Source organism: Rhinoderma darwinii, chromosome 9, assembly GCF_050947455.1.
Source record: "Rhinoderma darwinii isolate aRhiDar2 chromosome 9, aRhiDar2.hap1, whole genome shotgun sequence".
Lineage (NCBI taxonomy): Eukaryota > Metazoa > Chordata > Amphibia > Anura > Rhinodermatidae > Rhinoderma > Rhinoderma darwinii.
The window spans coordinates 4,506,391-4,532,261 of record NC_134695.1 but is presented as its reverse complement, the minus strand read 5'-3'; the positions used below and the strand labels follow the sequence as shown (position 1 = coordinate 4,532,261).

Sequence of the window (25,871 nt, the reverse complement as noted above, 5' to 3'; positions counted from 1 at the left end):
TGAAACCATTTGGCTGAACTGTTTCTTTGTGGGGGAGATTAATTCAACACAATATTCCCTAATTCAAATAATTCAAATTCAACATTCAAATAAATGTTCCTACATTTTTTGTTTTTTAGTATCCCAATTTTAATTGTCAAACAGCATACAGAGCACAGGTTTTCTTTCTCACGTTCACTACAGTAAAATGTTTTCATTGCCTTCAACAGGAAATGATTTGATTATTGTAATATTACTGTAACAGTGCAACAATTGTCTTTTGCCATGAAAATTTTTTGACATGTTTGATAAATTTCCATTTGACATATTGGTCAGAAATATTTGCTTTGAAGATATAGAGATTATCAATGCAACCTATAGCCACCTTTTTTTTTTATCCCCCAATCAAAATCCATTTGGATGCTACATTTGTCAACAGATTGAAAAGTGACTGTTTGATGAACATGATCATAGATCCTCATAGAAAATGAAAGGATAATGATCTCAACTCAAGAGCTACTGGGATAGTCTATGAGATCCTACCAGTGGTGCATTAGACGGCCAAGGGTAGGCAGATAACGGTGTTGGTGAGACATCTATTGCTGTTCAAAAGCAGGCTGTAGGTGGCCATAAAAGGGCAGATGTCTAATGTCATTTGGCAAGACCTTTGCCCGTCTAAAAGCTTGCGATGTATTTGTGGTGCAGCAGAAGTCCAGTACCACCCTTTCTATGAGAAGTTTTCAATATTCTATTACAAAGCCTGATTTGTCATTTATATCCTATTTTTATTTGCCTCTTATTTATATTTAATACATTTTTGTTCTTGTTCATAGATAACTAGTGCAACTGACATGGAAGCCGTAACCTTCAAGAAACTGGTCAAAGGCCATGCGTATTCTGTTACAGGAGCCAAAGAGGTAATTATTGATGTGACTAAAGGTCCGATTACATGGCCCGATATAGGCCGTGAAAAGGAGTGTGGATCACAGAGAAAGCTCGTTGATCAGCGATCGTTTGCTTCTTTCACAAAGAGCAAAGCTTGGTTATGTATGGGGGGGACGAGCGATCGTTACCATGATCACTCATCCACATACATTTCCATTTTGTCGGCAGCACATCTCCCTTTTTACACAGCAAGATGTGCAGCCAACAACGATGATAATTAATGCTGCATAAATTATATGATCAGCCGATAAATGTGCGTTTACTTATGCATTGGCTGATCGTTGGCCTGTTTACATAGGGCAATTATTGGGAACAAGCATTCATATGAGCGCTCGTTTGCCAGTGTGAAAGGAAGGGCCTTAAGGGTGGTATTACACAGCCAGATTTCCTGGCTGGTAACTAGCGCCGAACGACGATCTAGCACGTCGATCACCGTTTTACATGGATCAATGGTTAGACTGTATGGGGATGAACGATTGTTAATACAATTGTTTGTCGTCCTCTTTTTTTCATCTTGTCGGCAGCACGTCCCATGTTTACACGGGGAGATGTGCTGCTGACAAGCGATAATTTTGTGGGCTGCATAAAAGATGTGATCAGCTGATGAATAAACGTTTGCTCGTTCATTGGCTGATCGCTGCCCTGGCTGATGATTGGGAATGAGCGTTCATATAAAAGGCCCTAATGCACAGAAACTGTGTGTTTAGGTCACTGGCAGTTGTGAAAAGTGTTTAGAGCAACATATCGCACTTTATTCATTTATTAATGGATATTTATAGAGAGAGGTCAACTTGCTTCCCATTCCTTTAAGAGTCTTTTCCTGCATTCCTATGAGTGAGGTGTACAACATGTAGGATGGACCCACCTATAGTTTGCACACATCCTTTTGCACAAAGAAGACCAAATCACCTTTTGTTCCCAGCTCTAATGGGCCAAATATCTATGTAGAGGAACAAATCTTGTAAGAAGACAAAATCTATATAAATGATGTGAAAACATGAAAACCTTTGTACATGTTACCACCATAATACAAATGACATGTAACCTAGCAAATATAAACAAAGTATGCATTATAGGATAGTAGCTAATGTCTGTTGGTGGACTGTTGCCTGATTCTAGTAAAAAAAAACGGTGAAATTCTGAATACAGAAATAATGCTGTAGTTCAAGATCACTAAAAGGTAAGTAAAGCAAAGTATTCAGGTACTTAAATAAGTTTTCTAATATAAATGTTATTTTTTTGTACAATGAAAAGTTCTACAATTTTCCAATGTACTTTCTAGAGATCTGCTTGCTGTCATTCAATAGAAACATACAGTTGCACTGCTTATTACAGTATAGTTATCAGATCTGTCTTGTAATGAGCCGTGCACCTATGTCATCATAGGTCATCATCACATGAGCAGGACAGATTTTTATCCCCTGGAAGCGATAAAGGTTCCTATAGAGTGACCGTAAGCAAAGATCTTGAAAGCCATGAAGAATGGATACAGAAAGTATTTTAGAGTTGTATACCTTTTTCATTATATAAAGAATAACATTTTATTTGCGAAAACCGGAACACCCATTTAAGTTTTTATTTTATGTCGATTATATCAAAGCTATAAAATAATGTTGTAGGTTAACCTATATTTTAACTTTACTGCACCAAATTTAATAAAACTTGTGATACATAAGTTCTCTCCATCTTAAAGTTAGTTATCAGAAATAAAAAAGTAGTCCTCAGTCTTAAGAAGGATCACGTGGATAAGTCTACTGTAATGTGGAAGACAGCACTGCATCTGGAAAATGGCATCTCAGTGAAACTACCCTTAGCATGTAAGCAAACAGGCAGAAAGTTGCAGTTGAGTTGCAGTCAAGGTCTAAAGGCCCTTTTACACGGGCCAATGATCGGGCAAACGAGCGATCATATGAACGCTATTTCCCGATCACTGCCCTGTATAAGAAGGGCAACGATCAGCCGACGAACAAGCAAATGCTTGTTCATCGGCTGATCGGCTCGTGTATGCAGCATTAAATATTATCGTTGTCGGCAGCACATCTCCCTGTGTATACAGGGAGATGTGCTGCCGACATGATGGAAATTTATGGGGACGAGCATTCATAGTAAAGATCGCTCGTCCCCATACACAACCGATCATTGCTACTTGTGAAAAAAGATGATCGTTGCTGGACTTCACAGCCCATCGGGCCGTATAGAGGACCTTAATAGATGCTGTTTGGTAAGTTCAACCTTCTCATGTGCTTGTGTTTCAGGTCAACTATAGAGGTCAGAACACCAAGTTGATTCGGATGAGGAACCCATGGGGAGAGGTAGAGTGGACTGGAGCATGGAGCGACAAGTAAGAAACATAAAAGATCTATATATTTGACATTAAAGTTTTTGTTTTTTGCAGAAGATATAAAATACAAATATATTGTCTCTTTCTAGCGCAAATGAGTGGAATTATGTGGATGCTTCAGAGAGAGACCAACTGAGAAATAAATTGGAGGATGGGGAATTTTGGTGAGTAAGAATAGAAAGAACACTTGTTTTAATTAGTTACGCTCTCTGGTTTTGATAATATTGCTGAGATATAAAAAAAAATTATCACAGAACTGACTTATAAGCTGTCAGAGGCTCAAATGTTACAAGTATTGAGGTCAAGTTAAAGAAGTAGAGTCACAGAGGGACCATCAATATAAAAGTTAATCTGTAACCTTTAATTAACACCAGGTAAATTAAAAAAGCGGCTTGTTTAGCCAGGTCACAAAGGGTCAACACTATAAAACAGCAGGTCGGGAGCCCAGCATAGGAATTTCTTACCCTATAGGCATATCCCTATACTATAGAGCCCTGCCTGCAGCGGAACTGACACCCCAATTTCATTTTTGTTAGGTATAGTTTTTTAACCAAACCCCAAATTCATCGTATAGTGTGCAAATAACAGTGGCATACATTGTGCAAATAACCGGAGCAAACAATGTCTAAATATAGTTTTGTATTTTCCCCCGAGACACCTTTTAGGATATGTTCACACAGGGCAGTTACGCTGCGTAAAAGTACACAGCGTATCCATCCTGGAATCCATGGGGAATTCCGCCCAAAAAAAACACACCAAATTGTGGTGCAATTTTTCGGGCGGAATCTCCGCAGTGGAAAACAGCAGTTTTAAAAAAGATAGCTTATACCTACCCTGTTCTCTGTTGTCATTGCGACATGTCCCTCTGGTCTTCGTGCAGCCTGGCCTCCTGGGATGACACTGTAGCCCATGACTCGTTACAGCACTCACGTGGGATAAAACGTCAACCCAGGAGGCTGGCCTGGACAAAGAACAGAAGAAAGAGTCGCTATGACAACGGAGAACGTTTTTTTTTTTTCTGATTTGCATTTTGTTGTGGCGGAATTTTAACTCCGCCTTGAATTCAATGCAAATAACCCGCAACAGAAAAGCAGCGACTCCGCAGCATAAATTGACATGCAGGTCAATTTCTGAACGTTTTTTTCGGCTGATTTTTTTCTGCAGAGTGTGGAAGAGATTTGTCCAAATCTCATCCACTCTGTTGCTACTGTAATATGCTATGTAAAATCTGCAGTGTTTATACTGTGTATGAACATACCCATAAAGTGTTTGATATATAAAAAAAACCACATTTAATACTTTTGGATTCGTTGCCTTTTAGGATGTCTTTCCAAGAATTCCTTCGTGAATATACTCGCCTTGAGATTTGTAACCTCACTCCCGATGCCTTAAGTGCACGCAAATTCCGCAAGTGGAACACAACACTTTACAGTGGTACTTGGAGAAAAGGGAGCACAGCCGGCGGGTGCAGAAACTTTCCTGGTAAATATAATTATTTCTGATGAATATACTGCATTTTGACTGTTCAGAAATTCAGAATTCTTGGCAGAGCTTTTAAAATGGAATGATACAGCACTATTCTGATTGTGAAATGTATCCAAACCTTTGTTTCTTTGGTGGTGGATGCAATTCTGTGCAGTTCATTAAAGAAAAACGTCACCTTGGAACCATTCTAAAAAAAAAATTCCGGGAATTAAATAAAGAAAAATTAGGTAATGTAATAATATGAGAAATTTAGGCCTAATTCTCATGACCACATGTACTGTATTCAGCAGTACATGTACTGCAATGTGGGTCTGTACAGACCTGGGTTGCAGACGATGTGGTGCTTCAGTATACCATTTTCTCCATACATTTTTTTTACCCTCTGGATTCTCACAGAATCTGTGAAAAAAAACCTTTGAACCTCTGTATAAAAATCTGAGACCTATAACCGTAGACTACACAGAGTTCTATTTGTACCGACCCTTGTATTGGTGATATGGATCCCGAACCAGTTGTGTTCATGTAGGAGATTTCTGACAATAATAGGCAGGGCTGCTTCTTTGTAGAATTCGGGCTGCTGCTTGAGGAAGTCTGTTAATGGAGTACGACTACAGGCTACTGTAGAACCGTATATAATTGTTCATTGATTGTAAATTCTCAGAAATGCTTATCTCAGTGCTTAACCTAACCACAGCCAGAGAACACATTTATCTTGTTTGAATCGGAGATAAACAAAATTGCCATCAACTGTTTTTTATTCATTCTCTGACATGTGCTAAAGTCCAGTAACTAACAGTTGCACCTACATTAATGTATTGATCTATATGTAAAAACGAGAAAATTCCTGTGCATGACGCCCAAATAGGCTCGTTCCTTAAGGGGTTAATAAGGAAAAGGCTCCAGAACTAAAGTATTTTATTATTTGAAGAGACACATGCAGTCCTCCCTTCCATCGTTGGCCTTCTAGTGTGCTGTGATCATAAACACCACATGTTGAGGGAGGACATGATGCTACGTAACCTCCACACACACCACGTTGAATAATTCTGTATGCCTTTTGTTGCACAGCAACCTTCTGGATCAATCCTCAGTTTAAAATCAAGTTGGAAAGTGAAGATGACGATGACGACTACGGCACAGAAAAAGGCTGCACCTTTCTTTTAGCCCTCATGCAGAAGAACCGGAGGAAGGAGAGGCGATTTGGGAAGGACATGGAGACCATTGGTTTTGCCGTTTATGAGGTACTTGATTTGTTCAGCAACTGTTCGTATGTTCATGGCATTTTTACGGACTCCATATGGATAAATAGTCTGGCTAATATAGAGGAGTAATAGTTCTGGGGAGTGAGTACATCCATTCAGTTTCCATTTCATGTATATAGGTTTATCATGCATACAATTTCAAGCACGGGAACTGAAAAGAACTTGTTTCTATTTACTGCACTTTGTAGTGGCACACAGAAAGAAATATCCCTACTAAATTATAAAATGACTCTGTGGTGCTTCAACAATACAAACGTTAAGAAGATTCCTTTAATCCGGCATCCATTGGACCCGATGGGTTCCGGATTATCAAATATTCTGGATTATTGGATGTCATAGAAAATAAAATTATTTAGGTTAGAGAACCTTCAGAAGGAAACCCAAAATAAAACCAAATATGTTACTATAAGGGTATGTTCACACTGCTGAGTCAAACTGCTGAAAATTACTGAGCTGTTTTCCAAGAAAACAGCTTCTGATTTTCAGGCAGTTTTGAAGCTGAAAATTAAGCTTCTTTTAATTTGGAGCTTCTTTTGAGGCGTTTTTCATAGTGTTCAATGGAAAATTCGCTCCAAAAAACGCATCAAGAAGTAACATGCACTTCTTTTTACGGAGCGTCTTTTTACACTCCATTTTTTAAAACAGCGGCGTAAAAGATGCCCCATATGCACTAAATGCTGTTTTTCCCATTGATTTCAATGGGCAGATGTTTGTAGGCGTTCAGCCTCCATTTTTTCAGGTGTTTTTCGAGGTGTAAACGTCCCAAAATATGCCTAAAACACTGCGTGTAAACAACCCTATGGCTTCGTCCACATCTGCGCCAGGGTCCCGTTCTGATGTTCAGTCGGAACTTCCCGTCAGAACGGGACCCTGACTGAAACAAACAGAAACCATAGGTTTCCGTTTGCATCACCATTGATTTCAATGGTGACGGATCCGGTGCCAATGGTTTCCGTTTGTCTCAGTTGTGCAACGGTTCTGTCGTTTTGACAGAACCAATACGGAACCGTTGCACAACTGAGACAAACGGAAACCATTGGCACTGGATCCGTCACCATTGAAATCAATGGTGCTGCAAATGGAAATCTATGGTCCCGTTCCGACAGAAAGCTCAAACGGAACGTCAGAACGGGACCCTGACGCAGATGTGAACGAAGCCTTCGGCTTCATGCACACGACGTAGTGTGTGCACGGTGTTGATTTTCGGCTCGGACAGGACCCGCGGGCTGCCTTGCAAATCGCGGGCCGTGCACATGGCCGCATGCATTCATTTCTATGAGCCTAGACCACAAAACACGGCCGTAATAAGACATGTCCTATCCTTTTGCGGTCCAGGCTCCTGGGCAAATCACGGACGGTGGAAACGACGGTTGTGTGCATTGGCCCATAGCATTGAATGTGTTCTATACTGTTCGCAATTGCAGATAGTATGCGGCCGCAAATACACGGTCGTGTGCGTGAGGCCTAAGTATGTAGAGGTTTGCAGCCTCTGAATGTAAGCAAGAATGTTCTCATTTACTGACCGTAAACAAGTATCTTGAAAATGATGAGGAACTGAAACACAAGGTATATTAGTAAGAGTCTGTTCACATCTGCGTCAGATTTTCCGTTGTTCTGCTCCGTCATAGTAAAACATAGGCTGTGACGGATGCCTAACAGTGGTATATGTCACCATAGACTATAATGGTATAAAGTAAACGTATAATTCATGAGTTCTCGAGACACCTGTCCTTGATGTATACGTTAAACAGATACCATTATAGTCTAATATGGCATCCATTTAATGTATACGTCATGAAAAGCTATTAAAATGCCTATGACGTATATGTTAAACATACGCCTGTGACATGCCATATAGTGGCATATCTTATGCTCCTACGTTAAAAAAACATATACCGCACAGTATGTGTTTTGCAGGATCCTTGCCATTACATACCTAAAAATACCAACATATACCAGCCCGACGAAGTCCAAAAGTATAATCTTTTGGCCTCCGTTGGGCTAATGGACACCTATGGATACGTTTAGTGTGTATGCCGGGAGCGACATGTACGACCAAAACGTGACTTATTATTAAACTTTATTACCTAAAACTGGAAACCCCCTTTAAGGCTGATGCCATATAAAGATGAGGGGAGTTAATATATCATCTAATGATCCATGTTTAGTCTGGATTTGAATAGAGCCTTGTATCTGTTAATAAACTGGTTTTCTTTCATTTTTTTCTTTCTCTTCAGGTTCCCAGAGAGGTATGTATTATGTCTGTGCCCAGAGATGTTTGTGTGTTTTTATGCCTGTCTTGACAGTTCACTTGCTTTGGTTTGGTTTAATGGGGTATACATATTATACCTCTATGCGCCAGTTCATTATATGTGCCGGATTTTTCATTCTTTTTAATAAAATTTAACTGTGAGACCTTATCTTTCTCTACAATAGTGGTACATCTCGACTATTTATGGCTTAATGTGCTTTTTATCGGCCATGTATTTTACGTGGGCAATAAAATCCCCAGTAGTACTGAAACTGTATGTGCCCAAACAGGCACACTTACGATTGTTCGGTCACATACAGTACTGATGATTATCTCCAGTTACATGGTGCAGACGAGGACCGATCGACTTGCTATTTGTGGATCAGTGCTAGTTATGCAGTCTGTAAAAGAGCCCTTACTCAAAACTTACTCCTAGTTTTCTGTGGCATCTTGTCTATATTACTCTCCAATTACTATACTTCTTTTAAAAAAAAAAACTTGACTGCTTTGCCCAGGGTCCTCCACAGACCTAGGTTTTTCACTTGTTTTCTGACCCCTTTCTGCCCTGCAACGTAAGTGTACAGCGTGGGTGGGTGGCAGCTGAGAACTCGAATCCCAGCCATTTACCCCCCCCCCCCCCAGATGCCGTGGTCAACAGTGACTGGGGCATCTAAATTGTTAGACAGAGGAAAGGAGCTCCCTCTTTCAAACCGTCAACTCCCCCGCAATGAGATTGCGGGGTGCTGATGGATTTTTATGGCATATGGGGCCATAAAATAGTCCCACTTGGTCTGTCATCGTTGAACTCCAAAAGCAGTCCCAATGGATCACGTTATTTATTCTGTACGGTGAACGCTGAAAAAATGACAAAATTGCTGTTTTTTGTTTATCCTGTCTCCCCAAAATAATGAATAAAATGTGAACAGAAAGTCATGTGTACCCCAAAATACCTATAGAAGAGTTTATTCTTCAAAAAGACAAGCACTCGCGCAGCTCCATCAATGGGAAAAAAATGTTATGGGTCTCAGGATATGGCTACACAAAAAAATGTTTGTTTGTTTTTTAAAGTGTTTTTATTGTGCAAAAGCAATATATATATATATATATATATATATATAACACAACAAAAATTTGAACAGCACATTCCAATCTAATGATACAAAACGTGTAGACAGGTGTAAGAACACCTGTGACTGCAAATATACAGCAGAAAAAGAAATGGTGACAGCACACTGCGAACACTATATATATATATGTGTGTGTATATATATATATATATATATATATAAAATTTTCAGAATCGCCGTAATCTTACTGACCTGCAGATTAAAGATAACAGGTCATTTATACCGCAGCTTAAAGGGAACCTGTGATGCTGAAATTCAAGTCTGACCTGTCAGCTGTGTCTTATAGAGCAGGAGAAGTAGAGCAGATAGATATATAGTTTGTGTATTTTATTTATTAAAACCCATGCTTAATGTGGCCAGAAGAGTCCAGTGGGCGGTCCTAATGAATGATTGACAGCTATCCTTTTGGGGATGGCTGTTAGTCATTGAGAGAGGAATAAACTCCTAAGAGCAGGGATGTATAAATTAAATACAAGTTATACACAATCTTTCCTCTCAAAACTAAATATCCGTCTACTGAGCTCCTCCTGCTTTACAGCATGTTTCCCATAGATTGAATAGCATTTCATATGTGACAGGTTCACTTTAATTTGCCATACACATGAAAACCACCAACAATTTTGTGTCTATGTGGTCAACTTAACTGTCGTCTGACATCTCCTGCTGGAAGAAACAGCGATTGAACACGCTTGGTTTGAACCCATTTATCCCTTTGTTTCAGTAGCTTTGGTAGACCCTTATCTTCCATTGTCCATATAAATAACATTCACATTTGGTCAAGTGAGAATGGTTTATGATGAGTTCTAGGGAAGATAGCTAATAGCCAAATGATCCTTTGGGCTACAACTATTTACACTAACCTATATGAACCCCACAGTGTTATGTGTACAAACTACAACTTGTCCTACAAAAAAACAAGACCACATAATGCTGCGTTGATGCAAATATAAAAAAAATTATGGTTTCGGTACGCCGAGAAGACAAATGACCCGTTCTTGAGTGCATTCTCTGCAAGTACCTTCCCTTCTCCATGGTATTTTTAGTGCATGCAATGTTTTGTATTTCTGTATATTTGTTCTTTTTTTACCTCTTTAAAGTAACATGTTCACTGAAACTTCACTAGTTCCTGGGACAGTCAGCTGTGCACCTTAAACGGGATTTCTTCCTATCAAACTCATCACGTGCACGCTCTGAGCAGTTCATTAACCTTCGAGAAGTCAGCACGCGAAACAAGCTGCCACCGGGAGAATACTTAGTGGTGCCTTCCACCTTTGAACCCAATGTGGAGGGAGATTTCGTCCTGAGAGTCTTTTCAGAAAATCGACATGGGACAGTGTAAGTGTTAGAGAAAATCGAGTCATTTTAATGAAATAAACTGGATAACGTAGACCTGACTAAAAGAGACATAAAGGCAATTTCAAGAACTGGATATGATTGCCCTTTATTTAGTGCTGTAGCTTTGCAACTCTGAGTTCCTGAGTTTAAAGGTGTTGTACAGGATTAGAAAAAACATGTCTACTTACTACCAAAAGCAGTGCCACATCTCTCCATGGGTTGTGTCTAGTATTGCCGCTCAGCCCCATTCACTTCAATACAGCTGAGCTGCAGTACTAGTCATATCCTGTGGACAGGTGTGGCGCTGTTTCTTGAAGGAAGCAGCCATATTTTTCTCATACTGAACAGCCATGGAGCTTGTTTTTTCTCTTTTTTGTTTTTGGATGTTTCCTCCAGGTACTCCAACACACATTGAAAAAACATATGAAAGTCTCCCTACTGTTATATCTGCGATAAATAAATAGATTGTGAGCCCCAGTGGTTGAACCACCCGAGTCAGACTTTGTTGGCATAACTAATCCGTATGCCATCGATGTTTATTGTTGGAAAACACTTCTAACATAAAGAAGCAAAACATATATAAGCAGATTTAAGAAACCAGGGACTAAAACTAGCCCTAATTTTCAACCTGATTCAACAATTGGGTGAGAATTAGGCCATGCAGACTGCTGTATAAAATGTACATGCATTAACCTGAACCTTCCCTGTCCTGTTAGTTGAAGGGCCCTACTGTCAAGGCACCACAATCTATGGTCTTCCTAAATCCCCCTGCACACGATCGAGTGCCACTCGGGCCGGTTTTCACGGCATCTTAGTGGCACCCGATAGTTTTCACGGACCCATTGACTTTTGTGGGTAAATCACGGACGAGACTCTCCGATCCTTGGAAAGATAGAACATCTCCTATCTTCCTACGGATCACGGACCGGTCTCTGGCTGCACACACGGTCGTGTGCATTAGGCCTCATTCACACGACCGGGTTTCCCGGCCGGGTGCCGGCCGTTCATAAATCGGCCGGCACCCGGCTGCATTAGGAATAATAGACCCCTAATGGGGCTATTCACACGACCGATTTTTTGACGGCCGGGAAAACCGGCCGTCAAAAAATAGGACATGCTCTATTTTTGGCCGGGTACTCGGCCGCCTGGCTCCCATAGAAGTCTATGGGGCCGGGTAATACACGGCCATCACCAGAATGTGTCCCGAGTGATGGCCGGGTTTTCCGTGGCTTGCGCTTTATCTCCTCCTCCTCACAGCGCAGAGTGCATGTGAGGAGGAGGAGTTGATGCCATTCGGACGAATGGCTGTATGCTGTACACTGTGTGGCAAGGCCGGGGTGTACAGCAGGTGGAGGGAGCGCTGCGCTGGCTCCCTTCCCCTGCTTGTTTTAAAAGCGCCCTGGCCCGGTGACCCCTTCCATGGCGCCGCTAGCAGCTGCTGCGGCTGCTACTACTGTAGCGACGCCACTATAGCAGAGCAGTGAGGTAGCTCCCTGCTCTGCTATGTGCTAGCCCCACTTTAGCTCCTTGAAGGAGCGGAATCCCCATGTTTTCGGGGATTCCGCTCCTGGACAGAGCGCTTGATGTCTGTCCATATCTGGGCAGTGACATCAGGGGAAACTCCTGAAGCGGAATCCCCGAACACATGGGGATTCCACTTCATGAGTTGCCGCTGATGTCACTGTCCAGATCTGCCCGGCCCGGAACGAATGCAAAACTTACCGGCCGGGCAAAATGGACGATTTTACCGGCCGACACTCGGGCTTGGGCGGGACCCGGTCGTGTGAATCCCGGCTTAGGGCTTAGAGATAGAAAGTGTAGCACCTGTCTTATGAACCAAACCCACACATGCCTCATATTCTGATATATTCTTTCTTTTTCAGGGAAATGGATGATCCAATCACTGCTAACTTGCCTTCTGAGGTTAGTAGGAAATTATTTCAGAATTAACTTGACTCCAATATGCCTGATCTGTCACCTAAATACCTGTTATGCCATCTTTCATCCAGGATTATAGTCACCAGAGTGCATAGCTGCTAGTGACTATGGTGAATACAGTAAAATTCCTTAGTCTATCACCTCTTAGGAACTATCACAAAGCTCTGAATTTAAAAGACTGACTGGAGTGGCCTGAATTGATAGGGAAGGAAATATAAAGTAATTCCTGGAACATATATATACCATCCTCCTTTAACGGGGTATCCTCTATTGTGGAATTTGTTATTTCATCATATGCAACTGTAGTGTATAAAACTGTATAATATAGTTAATTAGAAAAAAAATTAACCTTAAAGGCTATGGACACTTTTGCCCTGTTTTTTTTTTTTTTTTTTTTTTCATAATATAGATTTTTATTGTAAAGTTTATAACTACAAAAGGAAACAAAGCAAATGAATACTTCTGAAAACAGTCATGTCAAGAAAATGAAAAAGGAAAGCTTTCACATAACAGTAACCTTGTTACCAAGAGACAGCTGTCCCATACAATATATAGATATAAAGTCAGGCACATGTCTTATGAGGTATAACTTCCAACCCAAGATTGTTAAATCACATAATCTTGACAGGAAGCGAGTTACAGCAGTGACTCTCAAGTCACATAGCAGGTAAAAGAAGAGACAAGACAAAAAGAAGACCACAAAAAGGAAAAGACAAAACAATCAAGGGAAGAGAGGGGGAAGAGGTATACACTTGAGTACTAGGAGTAGAGCGGGTAGTACCATATAAGGAGTAGCTTAAATCCAAAGAAAAGGAAGACGTAGACCAAGGTGAGAACAGTCCATCCCCATCCACGATGAAAGTCACAACCGTATCCGGCCCTGACCGACCACACCACCAAGAAGTGTTATTCAGTCCAGCCAATCAGAGAAATGAGGACCAGATTTTAAGGATGACCATGCACTCCACTGAGAAAGAACCTTACCAGAAAAATCTCTTTCCTCCGTCAGAAGAGACTCCATTCGACATAGTAGGTCCATTTCCACAACCCATTCACTGATCTTAGGTGCAACAGTAGCCTTCCAATATTTAGGAATAACTGTTCGTTCCAAAGTCAAAAAGTGTCTGAGGAGGCCTGTATTTATGCCCGGCAAGGGACCAGGAATCAAAGATAAAAGGGCCAACTGAGGAGTAGGTATGATAGGAGCACTGTCCATCAATGCATAGATGTCAAAAACTGCTTTCCAAAAAGTCTGCAACACCGGGCATGACCACCAAATGTGCAGCATCGTTCCAGTCTCGTCGCCACACCGCCAACAGACATCAGAAACTGCAGGGTACATTTTGTGCAAAATCTGTGGGCAACGGTACCACCTAGTTAGGATTTTAAAATTTTTCTCCTGGGCATGGCATGCAATAGGCATTTTATTAGTCAGGCGGAAAACCCGATCCCAATCAGACAAAGGCATGGAAAAGCCTAATTCATTTTCCCAGGTGCTAACATATGCTGGTGGCTGAGAAACAGAGGTCTCCAAGAGAAGGTTGTACAATGTGGAAATCGCACGAGTCGGTATCTCTTGTTGAAGCAACAGCGACTCAAAGGCTGTATTCGTGGAGATGCTCAAACCATCCGGCAAGGCCGAACGCAAGAAGGTAGTCAATTGGGCATATTCCATCCAGGAGAGAGTCCTCCAAGGGCAGGTCCCCCGCAGCACAGATAGGGAAGGAAGGTGACCCCCAATCCGACAACACCTGACATAGTTTGTTAACAGCTGGCGGAAATTCCGGATTATCAAACAAAGGGCTAAGAAGCCCGGTCTATGGGAGAGGCCCTTTCGAACCATCAATCTGTCCCAGAGAGTGAGAAAGTGATGAGTAATAATAGGAAAAGTCAAAAGGGACGGTCTATGATCCGGCAGAATCCACGGCAATGATCGAAGAGAGAGAGCCAGAATAGACCTCTCAATCCCCACCCACTGTTTATTAAGGCCATTGTGGAACCAATCTATCACTCTCTAAAGAATGACAGCTTGGTGATACAACCCTAAGTCAGGGAGTCCAGCTCCTCCTTATGGTGAGACCATGAACTCAGACTGATGCGCGGCCTCAAAGTGCCCCAGACAAACTTACGAAATGCTGACTCCTAAGTCTTGAAATATGCCCTAGGAACCAGAACAGGGATAGCCTGAAATAAAAACAAAAACCAAGGAAGAATATCCATTTTGATAGCATTGATACGACCAAACCATGACAACTGCGCTCTATCATAAGATTGTAAATTTTTGAGCGTAAGCTGCATTAAGGGAGGATAATTAAGGGAGTACAAATCAGCCAGAGCACCAGGAATCTGAACCCCTAGGTATTTGATAGATGTGGTAATGAAGGGAAAAGGGAATGGGAGGAAACCTCCAGCTCACCAGTCTGATACTCCTGTGTTGATAATCGCCCGGATCATCCGCGATGGCACACGGCAGGTGTGTTTGCTTGCATCTGAATAAAGTGGAAATTGAGTTTTTCCGATTCATACCACATATCGCTGGATCTTCTCTGTTTTTTCTACTATTTGATAATGTCTCTTGCCATTTAAAGGAGAAGGATAATCGTAGGAGATCGGCCGACGCTTGCGGAAGTGAAATGTTAAGTGCTTCCGTCTTTGTATAATTCACCTTGAAGTTACTAACCTGACCAAACTCCTCAAATTCCCGAATGAGCACAAGTAAGGAAATCGCCGGATTAGTAACAAATAGTGAAGGTCATCCACATACAACGCCAGTTTATGGTGCTGACGACCTATCTTAATCCCTGAGATATCTGGAGAATTACGAAGAGCCACCGCCAGATGTTCCATTGTGATGACATATAGTAGTGGGGACAGAGGGCATCCCTGTCTGGTTGCATTAGCAATCTGCAAAGACGTGGATAAGATACCATTGGCCCTAAATCTAGCTGTAGGTTGCTGATCGAGAGAGAGGATCCTCTCTAACATTACCGGACCAATACCTATCTGTTTTAAGGCCGAACGCAAAAATACCCAATGTTCCCTGATCGAAACCTTTCTCCGCATCGATATTAAACATGTGGGTATGGACATTTTTTTTCACATATGACATTAAGAGAAGAGTTTTATTGGTATTGTCCCTCGCTACTCTACGAAGAACGAACCAAGCTTGATCTGAATGAATGATCCTTGGAAGAAGAGGAGCTAACCGATTCGCAATTGTCTTAGAGTAGTGTTTAACATCCACATTTATTAGGGAAATCGGACGATAATTGGCACAGACAGTGTGATCTTTCCCTGGTTTAGGAATAACCGTAATGGTAGCCGTTAGCGTTTGTGGAGAAAAGGGCATCGTGGATGTAACCGAAATGACTACCTTAGTCATAAAGGGAAGAAGCTGAGGAAGAAAAGCCTTGTAAAAAGACGTCGGGAAACTGTCCGGGCCCGGATTCTTGCCCGACGGGGCATATTTAATGATTCCATGTATTTCTGTTTCTGAGAAAGCCGCACTCAGCGATGAAGTTTGTCACTTCTAGTTCCGGCAAAAATGTCTTTGCCACATAGAGGTCAATTTTCCTTTTGAAGATAGCTATGAGACATGTCAGACAATGGACCCTTGAGATTGTACAAAGAGTTGTAGTACTCCCGAAAGGTTTGTGCAATATCTTCCGGTTTATGTCTAAGCTCACCAGAACCTGACCTTAATCGATGGAATAAAAGAGGTGGGACCCCGTGGGTGGAGCGCTCTAGCTAACGCTCTACCACATTTATTGGAGAGTTCGTAATAAAAGCGCCTAGTACGATCTCTGAAAGATGCATGAGCCTGATCCATCAAACTTCTCAACGAATTCCTAGCCTCTAATAATTCTGCTAATGTATGAGGTTGTTGGGACTGTTTATGATTGGACTCTAGTGTCTGAATACGAGTTAGCAGCTGCTGCATTTTAAAGGCCCTCTTCTTTTTCAGTCTGGAACCCTGTTGGATGAATATGCCTCTCATAACACTCTTCATCCAATCCGATATGGACAGTGCCACAGCAGGAGAGAGAGTGTGCGATTGCATTCTTTTCACCCGAACAGGCAAGGGGGCGTGTCACTGCTGCGGACAGTGTAACTGGGGAGCGCTTAGACTGTCCATAGGCAAGACGCGCCAAGTTCGGCAGACAAAGTACAAGACTGATCTCTCACAAGAGCTGAAGAGATGAGAGCGTGCACGCCTCTCCACAGCTCTGTCCGTAGCACAGGGTTTAAAGACTGCAATCGCACACTCTCTCTCCTGCTGTGGCACTGTCCATATCTGATTGGACAGTGTCAAAGCCATAGTAACACGCCCCGTTAACCGTTCAGGGGGTTATTTAAATATCGGGCGCCAAATATAACGGCACCGATATCTAAATAACGGAGGTAGGTAGAAAAAAAATGTAAAGTGCCCCATGCTGCACATGTATGGGGAGGTGAAAGGTTCTCTTTAAGGTTTAAAATACCTTCGGAATTAAAGGGAATGTGTCGCTAGATTTTTTTTTTTTTTTTTTTTTAGTTAAACAGTTAGTGTATAAATGATTAAACATTGTTCTAATTTTTTTAATTTTTTCACGAGTCAGGAAAATTATAAATTAGATTCTAATTTATAACATTTCCCAGTGCTGGTCACTAGATGGAGCAATTCCCAAAATTGCAGCATTGGCATGTGGTAAAGCAACCACATTGCTTTATGCTGCAAAATTTGAGAATACACACTCGCTCTAGTGAGCTCACAGAATCCCCCCTCCTTTATCTTGGCTAGTTACAGGAGAAAGGAGGGGATTGAACGTTTAAACCTCCTACACTGTGTGTCGCCATTTTTTGAGCTAACACACAGTGTAGTAGGTTTACATACAGTAGTAAACACACAGTAAAACACGTACATACACAGAAATAACTTACCTGCTCCTGCTGCCGCCGCTCCCTCCGGTCCGTCCGCTCCGTCTGCTCCCTCCGCTTCAAGTGCTTGCTTCAGAACTCAAGTCCGGAAGCCGTGACCGGAAGTAGTAATCTTACTGTCCGGCCGCGACTTCCGGTCCACAAGAAAATGGCGCCGGTCGTCGCTCGGCCGAAGACTTTCAATTTGGACTGTGTGGGAGCGGCGCATGCGCCGTTCCCACACAGACGGCGCACAGCATAGTGGATGGAACGGGTCCCGTTCGCATTCACTATGGGGCTGTATGTGCCGTATTCCATGTCTGTATGTGTCGTTAATCGACACATACAGAGATGGAAAAAAAAGGCAGCCCCCATAGAGCAGAAAAAGTTAAAAAATAAAAAAAAGTGAAACACAAACACACAAATAAAACATTTTTTAATAAAACACTAAAAGCAAATTGATATAAAAAATTATTTTTTCGCAACACTGGTCCTTTAAGAATCCCACAATCTTGGGTAATAAACATAAGTTATCTGCTGACATCTAGTGGCCAGTGTAAAGACTGCAAAATCTCATAATAAAAATGTTTTATTAGCTCCCCTTCAAAAACGTTGGGTTTATAAAAGAATATAATATTAAAAAAATCCATTTCTAAGTAACTTCTCTACGTCTGTACATGAGGAAACATTAATTCAACACACTATCAGTTTAGCCAATCTTCTGCCTAGTGACGGATCTTGCAGGGTTGCAATTTGTATTCAGTATTTGTAGATCCCCCCCCCCCCTCCCTGCATATAACTGCTCACACTTACATAGTCCTCACCTTTTTGATAAGCACAAGTTGCATTAGTTGTATGTGAATATTTAATCTTTGGGTATTTTGATTGGTTTAATATACCTTTTATTATTTTGTCTTGAAGGAAACCTTATCTGAAGATCAACTTGATGAAGGATTTAGGAACCTTTTCAAACAGCTTGCTGGAGCGGTATGATTATAATGCAACTCTTTTAATTTATATACTATTATATAGATCTAGGAGGTTCCTCCACAGGGGTGTGCATGGAATTCATCCTCACCGAGCGCTCTGACAGATGAACTTCTTGTTTATTAAAGTTTTTGTCCACTGTAATTCTGTAACACAACTTTATAAAGTGGGAGGTCTAGTTTTTATACACGGTCCTAAATTCACTGCATCCCATCACACACTGAGGATAACGCTCTGGTTACCTGAAGTCACCACTAAGGGGAGCTAAGTGCTTATGACTAGCTGTAAAAATCTCTATGCAGTGAGCTCCCCCTAGTGGTAGCTGCAGGTAAACACTTACCATCTGTTGGGAAAAAGGAGAAGCAGTTGAGCGCCAGGCCCTCTCCCACCAAGAGCTCTATAGAAGCCATTGCTCCTCATTGTTATCATGTGTGCATCTATATGCGAGTCTGTATCCTGTAATATTTGTTCATTTATTGGGGGCTATTACTCATACATAATTCTTTATCGTATACAGGATTTGGAAATAAGTGTACAGGAGCTACAGGCCATATTAAACAAAATCATGTCCAAACGTAAGTACATATTACAGTGCATAGAAATAGGTAGAAGAATATGGATTTCCTAGGACCATGGACAGTGCTCAGGTTATAGTATATCGCTTAGAAACACCCAGAGTGTACAGACACACTGTTATTCGGACTTTTGTTTTTTAGGGGGCCAGATGTTAATATTTAATTATAAACTCAGACAACCCCTGTAAATAAAATATAAAAACTAGTACAATATCTTCTTTCCATTTCATTGAATCATTGGAACAGTGCCGTATCCCAAGCTCATTGTGGGTTTTTTACATATTTGAAGCTTTAAATCTTAATGTTAAAGGAATGAATCCACTAACAGTCATTTGGACCAACACGTTCCTATATGCTTTAGAGGCTTCTTTGCAGATTCCGTAAAAAAAATCGGGACAAAATTGTATGCAGCGCTATCTTGTCCAGCAAAATGACCGAAACCATTAATGAAACCCGACGGAACCCGCTAAAGTTAATTGGTTCTGTTGGGTGCCGTCAGTGTTAGTCATGTGACGGATCCATTGCTGCCATCATTTTCGTTGTTTTGCTTCTATAACAGAGAAGAACAATGGAAATGACCAATACAGATGTGAACAGAGTCTTACCAGACATATCATTTGCAATGAATGTACCATAGGAGCCTTTTTCCGGGGAAACCCCTTTACTTGTTATTTACATACAACTAGACAACCCCTTTGAGTTATTCATATTACTATTATTATCTTGTTTAATTGCAGATAAAGACCTTCGCACTAAAGGGTTTAGCTTGGAGTCTTGTCGCAGTATGGTGAACCTTATGGATGTATCCTTTATTGTGATTCTTCTATAACTACTTTATAAGGGCCGGTTCACATCAGCTTTCGCTTTCCGTTCAGGGGTTCCGTTGGAGGTTTCCATCGGGTGAACCCCTCAACGGAAAGTGAAACAGAAACTCTAGCTTCCGTTTGCATCACCATTGATATCAATGGTGACGGAAACATTGCTAATGGTTTCCGTTGGTCACCATTCCGGCAGGTTTCCATTTATTAGATGGAATCAATAGCGCAGTCTACTGCGCTATTGATTCTGGCAAAAAAACAGAAACCTGCCAGATCGGTGACAAACTGAAACCATTAGCAAGGAGTCTCTAATAGGTGTCTTTCTGTAAGGGCTCTTTTACACGGGCCAATGATGGGACAAATGAGCGATCATATGAACGCTCGTTCCCGATCATTGCCCTGTGTAAACAGGGCAACGATCAGCCGATGAACGAGAAAACGCTCGTTCATCGGCTGATTGCATTGTTTATGCAGCAAGAAATATTATTGTTATCCTCAGCACACCTCCCTGTTCTGCAGACATGATAAAAACTTATGGGGACAAGCGATTGTAGTAACGATCGCTCGTCCCCATACATTACTGATCATTGCTCCTTTTAAAAGGAGCAAATGATCGCTGCTCAGCGAGATGCCTCGATCATCGCCGCTCGTTTTCACGGCCCATATTGGGCTGTGTAATAGGACTTTAAGTTTTGGGTTAAAATTTGTAAGAAATTTTGAAGAGTTGTAGATGTTGTCCTTAATTCTTATGTCACAGAAAGATGGAAATGGAAAACTAGGAATGTTGGAGTTCAATGTCCTGTGGAATAAGATCAAACAATATTTGGTAAGATCCTTGGAATCCGAGGTCGTTACCAGACACAGTTCATGATGGTGGACACTATGGGGTAAGAAGTACAGTTCTGATCACCTTTTATTTCTTTTATTAGACTGTGTTCCGCAAGTTTGACATGGATAAGTCTGGAAGCATGAATGCCTATGAGATGCGTCTGGCGGTGGAGTTTGCAGGTTGGTTTCATGTCCCATTGAACTCCCAGTTTGGTATGATAAATAAACCGTTCTTCTATAGTAAATTATTTTTATATTTTAGGTTTCAAACTCAGCAATTCCCTTCACCAGCTCATCATCACCAGATATGCAGAGCCCGACCTGGCAGTGGATTTTGATAGCTTTGTGTGTTGTCTCATCCGGCTGGAGACCATGTTTAGTAAGTGAACACTTGTTTCAAGGCTCCACCTTTCGTGCTGTGGTGCTCAGTTTCCAGATATTAACTTCAAGTATAAAAACATTGCATGAAAAAAACATGTGTTTATCAGATGCAGTATCTCCGTCCAGGTTTACATACCACTCTAGAAACATTTGTGTAAAAAGATTCCTCCTATGACTGTTGTTCCAGTCATCATACAGAAGCTGAAATGCAAACCGTATTAGGCCAGTGTGAAACCGGCTTAAAATTGGTCACACATTCGTGATTTCAGACGCCCATTTTTGGTACGACTTGTCGTTCATAATTGATCTGTAACAGTTGTTATCTTGGACGACAACGCCATACGTTAAAACCACAAATCTTAGATCAATTGATGCCTTGGCCTGGTCTAGGCATCTATTACTGTAATGCAGATCTGTCGTTTTGACATGAATGACTCTTAAGACTGCACCCGGACCGACATAATTTAAGTGTGCTATGTAGCAGAAGGGGGAGGAGAAGAAGAAGAAGAAGCAACAACAGGTAACTTCTGTCACAGCTTTCTCCTCAGTGGCTTCTGGTTCTGTGTGTATGTTAGTGAGACACTCAGATTAACCCATTACTAGCAGCTGTTTCTTCCTTCTCCGAGCAGATTAACGCTTTACAAGCAGCTGTGTCATACCCTAGCTGTGTTGCACAATACACAGGAAAATCCTACATGGCTGATAAATTACAATATTCTGTATGAAGTAAAGTTCAGGCTGCTAGCCTGATGATTTTCGTTTTGGTGATTTGTTAGCCGGTATGAAGCATTGGTAATTATTTCACCAGCTTTGAGATTTGTTTTTGGCAAATTTGTGAGAAAAATAGGGGAGTCTATTTTCCCATTGTATTCTATGGACCAGAGAATCTACAAAACAGGTGAATTGATTTGCTCATGCCTAATCCTGGCCAGATCTAAGCACAAGGTTCAATTTAGCCATTCAGATGCTGTATAGAATCAGCCCCCCCCCCCCCCTCACAGTTGGTATCTGAATCTCAGCAGAATTTGGCTGAAATTAAAGTAAAAGCTCTGTCCTGTAATACTGAGGGAAATCTGCTGTACAGCTAATGATATTATAGGAAATAATTTTTATAACATTACTTTTTGTCACTTTGTGTAGTCCTCTTTTACTTTTGACTAGAGGGTCTCTGTAAGAGGTTAAAGTTTTACTATACCTTGAAAATATAGAGACAACATACCTGGTGTTCTCATCCTGAATGATCCTGCTCATGTTCTCGTGTTTCAGTTCCCGTTTTCATTTTCCCAAAATGGCCACTACAGCCTCAGTCGCTACAGACTGGTCCATGGGAGGGCAGTGGAGGGGGGAAGGCATGTCTCAGACTTTTTAAGACCGCTCTGCATAGGAAAGTCTGAGACTAGTGTCAATTTTTGGAAGATAAAAACGGGGGGACCCAAATGTAGGAACGGCTGCAGGATTGTTCAGGAGGAGGGTACCAGGTATGTAGACTATACATTTGCAATGTATAGTCACATTTTTACTTTTGACTGGAAGATCGCTTTAAGGAAGCCGACTATTTTGGGTCTTTAGGACACAGACTTTTTTTCCCCTCCCCATTGATGTAGCTGTATAAGGGCTTGCTTTTTGCTGGACAAGTTGTATTTTTCAGTGGCACTATTTTGGGGTAAATATAATTTATTGTTTAACATCTGTTAATTTTTCGGTTGGCTGAGGTGAAAAAACAGCAATACCGACACAGTTGCTTGTGTTTTTTATTTATACCATGCACCTTGGTAATAATGTATTAGAAGATGTTATTCTACAGGTCGTTACAATTGTGGCCCTTCTAAATATGTCTTTTTTTTTATTCTTTAGAAATTTTGCACAATAAAAACATTGTTTTATAACAGAAAAAAATAACATTTCAAAGGATTCTGGGAGGCTTAACTTTTTTATTTTTCCACCGACGTAGTGCGATGAGGGCTTGTTTTTGTTCTTGTTTTTTATTGGCACCATTTTGGGATACATAGAACTTATTGATTGACTTTTATTACTTTTTTTATACTATTTCCGCACAGGGCATGAAATGGTTAAGCCCTATTATGGGAGAACATTCAGATTTTTATACAATTAAATCTAAAAGATGATTGCCTTGTGTATGCTGCCTTCATTTTCTCACTTCATATTATAAGCAATGTCTTAGCTGGAAAACATTGTATTTTCTTCTCCTTTAGGATTCTTCCAGGGGATGGACACCGATAAAGACGGTGTCATCAACTTCACCCTTTTCTCGGTAAGCCCTTAAACTTCACCCTAAAGCGAGAGGGATGGTTTAAGCTTTTTACTGGATCTACACTTCATACTCTAACATAATGCTAGTTTAGTGTAAATATTTTATTTCGATCACAATTTAAAAAAAACCACTTCTTTTTATTGGGTTCAAATAGTAATGCATACAGTTAGCAAGAAGATAGTTGCAGTTTTCCATTGACCCATTACAAGGGGATTACATAAAAATAACAATATAAACGTATAAATTAACAAACTATGGTGACATAGTGAGAAAAATTTCCAAATGCCTACAATTTCATGGAGATATAGATACATTGGCACAGACCAAAATGGTAAATTACTAGATATGAATACAGAATAATATGTACAAAGCATTATAACGAAAGAAAATGCTCATGTTAAAAATAGGGAGACAAAATGTTCCCTAAACTTCCCTGCCATCTTCTATCTAGGCCACCAAATTAAATAGGAAACCATTTTTACTGTCTGGCCTATCAATATGCATCATCCGTTCTTCTATACAGTTCTAGTGGGTGAGGACCCAGCAGTGTCACCCACTTAGCCTAAATATATGCAGTCAAACAACCACCCCTTTTTTATATTTATTATAACCCATGAATTAGAAAAAAGGTTATAAAAGTAAGTTAGGCGGTGGTCCGACCTCTGGTACGCCACTGTTCCAAAAAACAAGAGGCTCCAAATCCCTGTTCCTGGCTAGAGAGCAGGACATGCATGACCTGCCCTTCTCCAAGAGATGAATGGGAAGGTCAGAAATACGTTGTTCTGCTCGTTTGGCTGCTTCAATTCATCTCTGCATTATAGGATCTTCATCCACAAAGTTTTTTATTTTACTACACAGAAAGGAACCGCTTTTATAGAAAAAAAAATTACATTGTAGCAAAATAACGATAGATGTAAATGGACAGCTTTGGTTGACTATATTGCTATTTGTTTGATTGAGGCCCACGCCTGTCTGTATACCTACATACATAGTAAGCCACTTTTTTACATAACCATTTGGAATGGCTGGTGTTTGTATGCTTCCTAATATTTATATTATACCATTGCAGTGGCTCCAGATGACAATGTTTGCATAATGAAGTCCTCATCCTGCATGGGCTGGATCCCGAACGCTCCTGTCCTGTAATCCACTGCAAGTGCCTTTTCACTCGCTGCCCCTGTGCCAAAGCAATAAAATGAGGACCTGCATCTCCGTCATCTCTCTCCTGAATATGTTCCTGTATGGCCTCTCTCTATCCTTTCTATGTATATCTCCAGCATTCTCCTGCACCCTCTTCCTCCAAATTTACAGTTGAGAGAGATCTTAGAGCAGTGTTCCCCAACCAGTGGCTCAGAAGCTACATGTGGCTCGCGACCCCAAGCTGTGTGGCTCACTATAGTAGTCCTGACGCATGATCATACCTACTGGCTATGGTGAAACATCTACATTGACAATATTTCAGATATATTCTAACCTCTGAAAAAGTGTCAACTTGGATGCTATAATACCTATTTTATTTTGGATGTAGTGCTCAAAACATGAAGTACCGCTTATGCCACTTTCTTCACTTCAGCCAGCCTTTGATTAAGGGATATGAACCTGTAGTTCCCTGGGCTTGCAGATATTGTTTCTCCACATCTAATAAGCCTCTCCTATATTACCAAGTCACTCCCGACCATCATTCAGGGTTGATTGTGGCTCACAAGATACAAAACGTTGGGGACCTCTGCCTAAGCTGAAGAGCCACAGGTTGGTGACCATTGCTCTGTTTCAAAAGTTCATCATCCAGCTGTCAGGGCATGCTGGGAGTGGTAGCAGGAAAGCCACAGGGTGGACACCACAGTCTTGCCTGTAGTCAGATGTCTTATGTTACACAAGTTTCTCTCTGTCTTGTTTTAAAAGCCAAAATAAAGATTAGTATTCTGTAAGAAAATAGCAATACTCATGAACTGTATATAGAATATTGCATTACTTATACAATACAGGCTTTTATATAACTAAAAACAAATCTTCCGAAGTTTTTAGCCAATATTATGATGTTTAAACAATATAGCTATCATATGACTTTATAAATAATGAATAAATAAATAAATAGAGAAGGCTGGATATGAGCAGGAAAAATCTTTTGTTGAGTACAGAAGCTGCTGCGATCGCTCCTTGCTTTCGAACCAAACCTCTTAGCCTCTTTGGCACTTATCTTAACAGTTTTGGAATGGCTCCTTGAAAATAAGGAGCTGCTTTTCTTTTGCGGGTTTTCCCCATTGAGTTCAATGGGGAAGTAAAACCTGCAACAAATAGCAAATGTGTTTTTTTGCGGCTGAAATGCTGCAATCCTGACGCAAGAATCGCAACTCACAAAAAAAAACAACTTATACTTTCCCCTTTGTCTGTGCTTCTATATCCAGGCCTGCCTACTGGAATGACGCTTCATCTCATGTGATTGCTGCAGGC

General features: G+C 41.0%; 1 protein-coding gene across 1 annotated transcript in view; it reads left to right on the top strand.

The window, feature by feature from the left end:
* Nucleotides 1–25,353, top strand: part of CAPN1 (calpain 1) — a 65,432-nt gene extending 40,079 nt beyond the window's left edge. The window contains exons 7-22 of the mRNA XM_075837182.1: nt 813–896; nt 3,180–3,265; nt 3,355–3,429; nt 4,587–4,747; nt 5,819–5,991; nt 8,250–8,261; nt 10,514–10,725; nt 12,609–12,648; nt 18,481–18,546; nt 19,064–19,121; nt 19,859–19,923; nt 20,697–20,765; nt 20,869–20,947; nt 21,030–21,146; nt 23,362–23,420; nt 24,490–25,353. Coding sequence (XP_075693297.1) covers nt 813–896; nt 3,180–3,265; nt 3,355–3,429; nt 4,587–4,747; nt 5,819–5,991; nt 8,250–8,261; nt 10,514–10,725; nt 12,609–12,648; nt 18,481–18,546; nt 19,064–19,121; nt 19,859–19,923; nt 20,697–20,765; nt 20,869–20,947; nt 21,030–21,146; nt 23,362–23,420; nt 24,490–24,516 — 1,383 coding nt within the window. The 3' untranslated portion in view covers nt 24,517–25,353. The remainder of the gene's footprint in view (nt 1–812; nt 897–3,179; nt 3,266–3,354; nt 3,430–4,586; nt 4,748–5,818; nt 5,992–8,249; nt 8,262–10,513; nt 10,726–12,608; nt 12,649–18,480; nt 18,547–19,063; nt 19,122–19,858; nt 19,924–20,696; nt 20,766–20,868; nt 20,948–21,029; nt 21,147–23,361; nt 23,421–24,489) is intronic.
* The last annotated feature ends 518 nt before the right edge of the window (nt 25,354–25,871 follow it).